The 9,019-nt window shown below is 38.0% G+C and overlaps 1 protein-coding gene across 1 annotated transcript in view; it reads left to right on the top strand.

Annotated features, from left to right (window-relative positions):
- Positions 1 to 4,078, top strand: part of LOC123975458 (galactose-specific lectin nattectin-like) — a 6,321-nt gene extending 2,243 nt beyond the window's left edge. The window contains exons 2-4 of the mRNA XM_046056951.1: positions 1,637 to 1,770; positions 3,595 to 3,703; positions 3,932 to 4,078. Of these exons, the coding sequence (XP_045912907.1) occupies positions 1,708 to 1,770; positions 3,595 to 3,703; positions 3,932 to 3,999 (240 nt within the window). The 5' untranslated portion in view covers positions 1,637 to 1,707 and the 3' untranslated portion in view covers positions 4,000 to 4,078. The remainder of the gene's footprint in view (positions 1 to 1,636; positions 1,771 to 3,594; positions 3,704 to 3,931) is intronic.
- Positions 4,079 to 9,019: the final 4,941 nt, after the last annotated feature.

Genomic DNA, 9,019 nt, shown 5'->3' with positions numbered 1-9,019 from the left:
AAACTGGTTAAAACTCTCTTGTTGCTGGTGAGGAACCTCTGAGTAAGAGGCCGCGGGGGTAATAGAGGCTCTGATTGACACCACCTTATTGGTAAAATCAGATAAAAACAATTCACAGTCATCATTACTTGCAGCTGAGGCACAAGGAGGGTTTGGGTTTACCAGCTGATCCACAGTCTTAAACAGAAACCTGGGATTGTGTTTATCTGTAGTAATGAGTTCAGAAAAATAGTGTGTTCTCGCATCCTTAACCATGTTATTGTAGTTAATTAATAAATCCTTCAGACTGAGGTAATGGACTTGGAGACTGGATTTTTTCCATCTGCGCTCTGCTTTCTTACATTCCCTTTTGAGGCTTCGAATGCTGTCATTTATCCAGGGTTGCTTACTAGCTTTAGACGTAGGCCTAACCTTTAGAGGAGCAGTAATATTTAGTGACGACAAGCAGATATGATTGAAGTGATCGACCAGATTTTTGGTGTTGGAATCAGACAGGTGTTGGCTTTGGCTCTGAAAGAATGCGCAAAACTTTGAAACACTTTGTTCATTAAAGATGCGAGAACACACGGAGCTTGGTGAGGCGGCATGAGTAACAGGCGAATCGCAGCTAAAAATAATACATCTGTGGTCAGATATGGTCATGTCCACTAATTCCACAGAGGAAATGCTGATACCCAGGATAAAAACCAAGTCCAGTGTATGACCACGGTTATGTGTTTGCCCTTTGACATGTTGTTTGAAGTTAAAAGAAGTGGCCATATTTAAAAAGTCAGTTGCATTAACATTGGTGGGGTCATCAACATGAATATTAAAATCGCCACAAAGAACAATTCTGTCATAATTTAAAACCAGAGTAGATAAAAATTCAGGAAGTTCTGATAAAAATCCTCCAGGCGGTTTTGAGGAGCGATAAATTATAACACATATGATAGGTATAACAAATATTTTATAATATTATTATTATTATTATATTAGTTGAGATTCAGCAATTTAAATTGTTCACAAATAAAACTGTTTTCTGACATTACAACCCTGTGGTTAAGATTTGATTAGGGCTAATGTTTTTGTATTTATTATAATTTCAGATTTCAAATGGTATAGACTACTAATAAAGCTTACCACTAGTAGGCTATAATATTAATTCTAGTTGGACAAAACAGCTGTTTCCTTTTAGGTTTTTGTTTTTATTCAGTAAAACTCATTTGTTGATTCATTTGTCAATGCTAAGTGCTAACTTTTCAACCATTCATGCACAAGTTCAACATTTTAGAGTTTGCCGATTGCTGTCAACAAGGGCATCACTTTGTGTATAAAAGTGGTGGGGACATAAAGGCCCAGATTAGGGGTGTGATGATACACCTGGGTCACCATGTTTACCACTATTGTGAAGAAATATTTGATGCTAAAATATGAGAGGGGGGGACATTCTCTGCACCACTTGGTGGAAATGTATTTATTTATATGAAGAGAAACACATTTACACAGGATCCATTGTTCCATTGTCCACTCTGTTAGTACACACAGTTCAAGATTGTGCACGTAGTGAGATGTTAGTTGATGAAAGGAATTTTTGATCCAGCTCTGTTTTTAATTCTCTTTCTGTCTATTTTGCTTCTCACTTTGTCTCTTTCTTCAGCATTTGTACAGATCTCTTGGTGGGAATGTTCTGCTTCTTCAAACCACAGATGAGTAAAGTTCATCAGAGAGATGATTGGTAAGGTGACTGGCGTTGATAAACCAACTTGGGTTGGAGGCTATGATACTGCAAAGGTGAGTATTTTAGCAAAAAACAGGATCTGATTAATCTGTCCCATGTGTGCCTCTCTTATATTGAATAAATTGTGCTTGTAATGTACCAGTTTGTAATCTGACCAATGTGATGTTCTTGATGGTGGGGCAGTGGTGACCCAAAGGTTAGAGAATCAAGCTTGTGACCTGGAGGTCACCAGTTCAACCGGCAGGATAAATCTGGGTGTGGAAAGTAAAAAAACAGTGCTTGTCCTCCCTCATTTACCACCACTGAGGTGCCCAAAAGCCCCATAATGGTCAGTGGCCACCAGACCAGGGCCAGTATTTATAAAGCTTCTCAACGTGCCATTTCAGTCTTAAGTGCTGAGAATTCATGAAATTTATTCCTAATTTTAAACTTAATAAAAGCAAGTTATCAAATTTCTCAAAGCTAAGAATCACTCTTACTCTCCCAGTTATTTAAGACAGCTCGAGAAGTGGTTAGGAGCTGCCAGTAGGGCTTGTGATGGTGCTGTGGAGACAGAGACATGCGGAGAGGAGAACAAGAATTCTGACGATGCGCAGTTAATCATATGGGGTCAGACAGCGCAGGCATGTCAGCGAGTTGGTGAGGGGCGTCATCTCACCACTGACTTTACACAGTAATGCATTTTCAGTTAAATTGAAGGTGGAGATGACACTTTGTTTATTTGCCACAGGACAAATGCAGCAATGCTGATGATTTTGGCCCGTCACAACCATCAATAAGCCAAATATTCATGGAAACAATTTTAGCACTTACAGCTCCACACACTGTCACGCGTTTTATCGACTTCCCAACAACACCCCCCGTAATCCGACAGAAGCAAACACAGTTCATGCAAATAGCCGGCAATACAGGAGCACTAGGCGCATTTGATGGCACTTTTTTTTCAATCTTTCATTTATTAATGTGTAGGCCTATATCATAATGTATTATCTTGAAAATTCTTTATTGCTAAATGTGTGTTGAATATAAACTCCTCTTAGAAATTTCCCCATTCAATGTGAATTTATCTGAGAATATTTTTTAAAAATGGACATCTATTTAGTGATTTTAGTGATTGGTCCTTGGCGACATCGTCATCCAAAATCCTGTTTGCAGCACAGCAAAGTGTCGTAAATCAGCACTAAGACTGACACTTAAGATTTAGTAATACACTTCACTCAAATTAGGACTATGATGCTTGATAACTAACTTTTAAGCACAGCTTTGAGCCAAGAATTTATTTACTCTTAAGCCAGTTCTTAGTGTTCTTATGAGTAATTCTGAGAAGCTTGATAAATACGGGTCCAGGCTACAGTTGTACTGGGCAGCATTCCTGCAAATGAGAGGTTGCTCTGCGTGAAGCTCTCTGAATAAATAATGGTTTAAAAAAATGATATTCTTAACAGGACACAACTATAACTAATATTTCATAAAACAAACCAGCTAAAACATAATTGAAAAAAATCCAAGTGGTGAATGGAACCATTAAAAAATAACATTTAAACTGAAAAACCAACTTAATGTTACTGATCCATGATCAGTTTTCACAGTTTTTCTTTTACCAAAATAGTTCCTGCTGAAACATGCTCACAGCAACATCTGTGGATTATCTTCAGTAACATTGACATTATTTCTGAAAAAATGATTTTCAAAAGGTAATTTTTAATTTTATGTTTTTGGCATCACAAACAAATGCATACTCCTCTTTATCGTACTGGAGTGAAAGACATGAATCTCAGTGGTGGATATTTCTTCACAATCAGCCATACATGCCACTGGGGGGGGGATTAGTTTTTTTGTGACTAGCGTGAATTGACCGTTAAAACCTTTCCTTTCAGGAGGGTGTGTGGCTGTGGAGCGATGGTTCCAAGTTTGACTTCAAAGGCTGGTCTGCAGGGGACAGCAACTCTGGCGGAAAAGAAAACTGTATGGATATTAACAATGGAGGTACAAATGACTTGGCTTTTTATTCCATTTTCCAGTTTCCTTTCTTCTTTGTTTTTCAGTATGTGCTTTCATTTGTAACTGTGAATCATGTTATTAAGCATGATTTTGCTATATAAAGAAAGTTTTACTTGATTAACTGAGAGAATGCAAACAATGTAATTGGGAGAACTTTGAATATGAAGCCTCTAATGTGCAATTATTGTTTCTTTAAAAAAAATTTGTCTTCAGGAAGAGATTATATCAACGATGTCAGCTGTGATATGAGAATATCTTTTGTTTGTGGCATGCGCCTGTGAAGATCTATGCCATGTGCTGCCATATGCCCACTGATGAGGGCTATCACAACCCTACTGATGTCACAGTTTTGATATATTTCATTTGAATCAATAAACCAATATCTCCTGTTCAGCAATCAGTGTCATGTCTTTATATTACCCACCACCCAAGCTTCTTCTTAGTAATAATAATAATAATCCTAATAATTAACACAACCTAAATCATAAGCTTTTGATTGGCTCAAAAAGTCACAAGGACGAGTTAAGATAATATTCCACTCTGCCAGCTTTTGATTCTTTGGAAACAATCAGCTCATGCACTGACACAGGAAACAGAGGTTTGGGCCCAGATGCAAACCAATTATTGGTTTATAATCTTCTCAAAAAGAAGAAAAGGCGCAAATTAACTGCAGAACAATTGAGTAGAATTAAACGTGAAGCAACCAGAAACCCATTATCCACCAGTGCCACCATATTCCAGAACTGCAACATGACAAAAAGTTGTTCAGAGCAAACACATTAAGCTACTCATCCAGACAGCAGACAAAGAATGACTAGACCTAATGTACACTCTCTATTATGACTCTGTGTCAACACAGTGGCTACGGTTAATTTACGTTAACATTATTTTCCAAATGCAACTTTAAAATCTTGTGTTTCTGCAACACCTGAAGCTGCTCTGTAGCTGATAAAATGATGATCTACTTTTTGTGGACAGTTTTATCAGTTCGATTTATATCATTTCAGAGCGCCTCAACAATAATAATAACAATACAACAATAAAAGAGAAGATAAATAGATAACACATAAGAAAGAAAGCAGTAATTAATTAAGAAATATGAAGTGATCAAATACACTCATACCTACTTTATGCAAGATTCATTTTGGGAAGATAAATATATATAAGCACATATTTAAAGAGCATCATAATCATGATACTTGACAGTGCTGAGATATACTGTATCTATTAGATTACTCCTTTGGTGTTAAATCTGATGTCAGGGTCAACACCATAATGAGAGCATACACTCAAAACCTGATGACGTGGACTTCCTTAATGGCATCTCTAAACAAACACCTCTGAGTGTTTAATTAAGATAATCCTGTTTAACATCCTGGTCTGCTATCACACCATTAAAGTGTAAAAAAAAACAAAAAACAGCGAAGTTTTATGATAGTTAATTTCAGTGATGATTCAACAAAATCCTCATCAGAGCGAGACACCTTATGTGACCTCAACTGATCTTCACAAATGAAGGATTTTTAAATGAAATTCTTCAAGTTGGTTTTATGTATATCTATAAAATTTATTCTCAATCTGTTGCAAATGCCAAAAAATCCATCAAAAGAGATTCAACAGGAGAAAAAGTCCTAGTTATGGGGCCAGAAATTTAGCTGTAGGAGCACTGCATTTACCATCAGAGGACTGACTGTGGTGTTCATTTGGTGGTGGTGGTGGTGCGGCATTTAAAATGTTTCAATTAACATCAAAATTTAAATAAATATTACTTAAAGATTTGATAGGTCAGGTCAGGACAGGTCAGTATCAGAATGGTTTGTATTCTTCTCAAAAAGAAGGAAAAGCGCAAATTAAATGCAAAACACTTGAGTAGAATTAAACGTGAAGCAACCAGAAACCCATTATCCTCCAGTGCCACCATATTCCAGAACTGCAATCTACCTGGAGAGTCTTGAAGTACAAGGTGCCAAGTGCTCAGTGATGTGGAAGGCTGAGACACGACCACTACTGAATAAGTTTCACAAGTTGAAGCATCAAGATCGGGCAAAGAAATACCTGAAGACAGATTTTTCAAAGGTTTTCTAGACAGATGAAGTGAGAGTGAGTCTTGATGGACCAGATGGATGGGTCCGTGGCTGGATCACTGATGAACACGGCACCACTTCAACTCAGGCACCAGCAAGGTGGAGGAGGGGTATTGTTAGGAGCTGCCATCATTAAAGATGAGATAGTTGGACCTTTTTGGGTTGAAGATTGACTGAAACTCAACTCCCAAACCTGCTGCCAGTTTCTAGAAGATACTTTCTTCAAGCAGTAGTACAGGAAGTGACTCTCAGCATTCAAGAAGCCAGCAAGGGCCTCAAAGATGCCAGAATAATAACCTGGCCCCCATCCTCACCTGACTTAAATCCTATAGAGAACTTGTGGGGCCTTCTCAAACGTGAGATTTACAGTCAGGGAAGACAATACGCCTCTTTGAACAGCATTTGTGAGGCTGTAGATCCTGCTTCAGTGAAAGTTGATCATCAACAAATCAAGAAACTGCTATATTTCGCAGTTAACTTGCACCTTTTCTTCTTCACGCGCTTTTTGCGTTCCAGTTGAGTATTAGCAACAAAAAGTTTATCCGGTGGTCAGGCCTCAAAAGTTTAGCTATTTCAAGAGTGTTGTATCCCATCTGAAAGGCATTTTACAATTTTTTACTTTTCAGTGTCAGTCAAATCTCTTTGTTGGCCCATTTTACCTGAGGTAATGACGCTGCCTAAAATGTATGCACACCTTGATAAAGGGTATTACACAAATACACATCACCTGACTTGTTTAAATACAATACGCATTCAACTTTATACATCTTGGAGTTGGGAACTATGCATAAAAATGATCATATATATTCACTTGCCTAATAATTGTGCACACTGTAAATACAAAAGCACATAAATACAGTCATGTTTCTATCACTTCAGAAGACATTACATCATTAATTTCCTGGAGACTTACTGTAAACCTAACCATAACCACTACTTGCCTTACTGTAACACTTCCCCACAGTGTGACTGTGTAAACAGATTTATGTCCACACAACATGACAAAAAGTTGTTCAGAGCAAACACATTAAGCTACTCATCCAGACAGCAGACAAAGAATGACTAGACCTAATGTACACTCTCTATTATGACTCTGTGTCAACACAGTGGCTACGGTTAATTTACGTTAACATTATTTTCCAAATGCAACTTTAAAATCTTGTGTTTCTGCAACACCTGAAGCTGCTCTGTAGCTGATAAAATGATCTACTTTTTGTGGACAGTTTTATCAGTTCGATTTATATAATTTCAGAGCGCCTCAACAATAACAATAATAACAATACAACAATAAAAGAGAAGAAAAATAGATAACACATAAGAAAGAAAGCAATAATTAATTAAGAAATATGAAGTGATCAAATACACTCATACCTACTTTATGCAAGATTCATTTTGGGAAGATAAATATATATAAGCACATATTTAAAGAGCATCATAATCATGATACTTGACAGTGCTGAGATATACTGTATCTATTAGATTACTCCTTTGGTGTTAAATCTGATGTCAGGGTCAACACCATAATGAGAGCATACACTCAAAACCTGATGACGTGGACTTCCTTAATGGCATCTCTAAACAAACACCTCTAAGTGTTTAATTAAGATAATCCTGTTTAACATCCTGGTCTGCTATCACACCATTAAAGTGTAAAAAAAAACACAAAACAGCGAAGTTTTATGATAGTTAATTTCAGTGATGATTCAACAAAATCTTCATCAGAGCGAGACACCTCATGTGACCTCAACTGATCTTCACAAATGAAGGATGTATTCAAGATACAATGAGATTTTATTGATCCCCTCAAAGAGTATGTACATGTTACAGCAGTACAAAAACATTTCTAAGGGTGAAGAACTATTTAAAGTAATGAAATAAGAAAAATGACATTTAGAAAGGATCAAACAATCAAACACATTCTGTTGACAACAGTATTTGAAGCGGGCCGGACCGCACCACGACATTTTACTCATTGGCGTACCGGACATTTTCTTGCACACCGGGACTTCTCCCAAGCTGCCGGTACTGTCCTCTGCCCTCTCCATCAGGTAGCCTACTCTGGGCGCTACGTGATGGTCATGTTCCCATTCTCGCCTGCCTGCTAAACACTGTCGGCGGAGTGAGACAAGAGAGAAGAGAAGCTCGGGTGCCTCTCAAGCATCCGTGTGCTGAATGTAGCTCGTCGCTTGTCGTGAACTGACGAGTGGGACATTTGAAAGTACTGAAAGATAGGTGTCATTTACACTGGGGGACAGGACACAATCACTTTTTCAAAGCTTTTATTAAAAATGTTTTGGAAAACAGCTTGCAACAAGAAATCAGAATCAGCTTTATTGCCAGGTATGTGTACACACGTATTAGGCCACACTCATTGCATCTTTCACAGATCTGTTGGCTCTGTAGGCAAACTGCAGGAGGAAAGTACTGAACTTAATCTTGACCTTTCTACTATAGGTGCTGGTCATGTAATTAGAATATCATCAACAAGTTGATTTATTTCAGTAATTCCATTCAAAGTGAAACTTGTATAAAGTATACATTCATTCCACACAGACTGATATATTTCAAGTGTTCATTCCTTTTAATTTTGATTATTATCACTGACAACTAATGAAAACCCCCAAATCAGTATCTCAGAAAATTAGAATATTGTGAAAAGGTTCAATATTGAAGACACCTGGTGCCACACTCTAATCAGCTAATTAACTCAAAACACCTGCAAAGGCCTTTAAATGGTCTCTCAGTCTAGTTCTGTAGGCTACACAATCATGGGGAAGACTGCTGACTTGACAGCTGTCCAAAAGACGACCATGGACACCTTGCACAAGGAGGGCAAGACACAAAAGGTCATTGCTAAAGAGGCTGGCTGTTCACAGAGCTCTGTGTCCAAGCACATTAATAGAGAGGCGAAGGGAAGGAAAAGATGTGTTAGAAAAAAGTGTACAAGCAATAGGGATAACCGCACCCTGGAGAGGATTGTGAAACAAAACCTATTCAAAAATGTGGGGGAGATTCACAAAGAGTGGACTGCAGCTGGAGTCAGTGCTTCAAGAACCACCACGCACAGACGTATGCAAGACATGGGTTTCAGCTGTCACATTCCTTGTGTCAAGCCACTGTTGAACAAGACACAGCGTCAGAAGCGTCTCGCCTGGGCTAAAGACAAAAAGGACTGGACTGCTGCTGAGTGGTCCAAAGTTATGTTCTCTGATGAAAG

The sequence above is a fragment of the Micropterus dolomieu genome, linkage group LG08, assembly GCF_021292245.1.
Source record: "Micropterus dolomieu isolate WLL.071019.BEF.003 ecotype Adirondacks linkage group LG08, ASM2129224v1, whole genome shotgun sequence".
Classification (NCBI taxonomy): domain Eukaryota; kingdom Metazoa; phylum Chordata; class Actinopteri; order Centrarchiformes; family Centrarchidae; genus Micropterus; species Micropterus dolomieu.
This window is presented reverse-complemented; position numbering and strand designations above follow the sequence as displayed.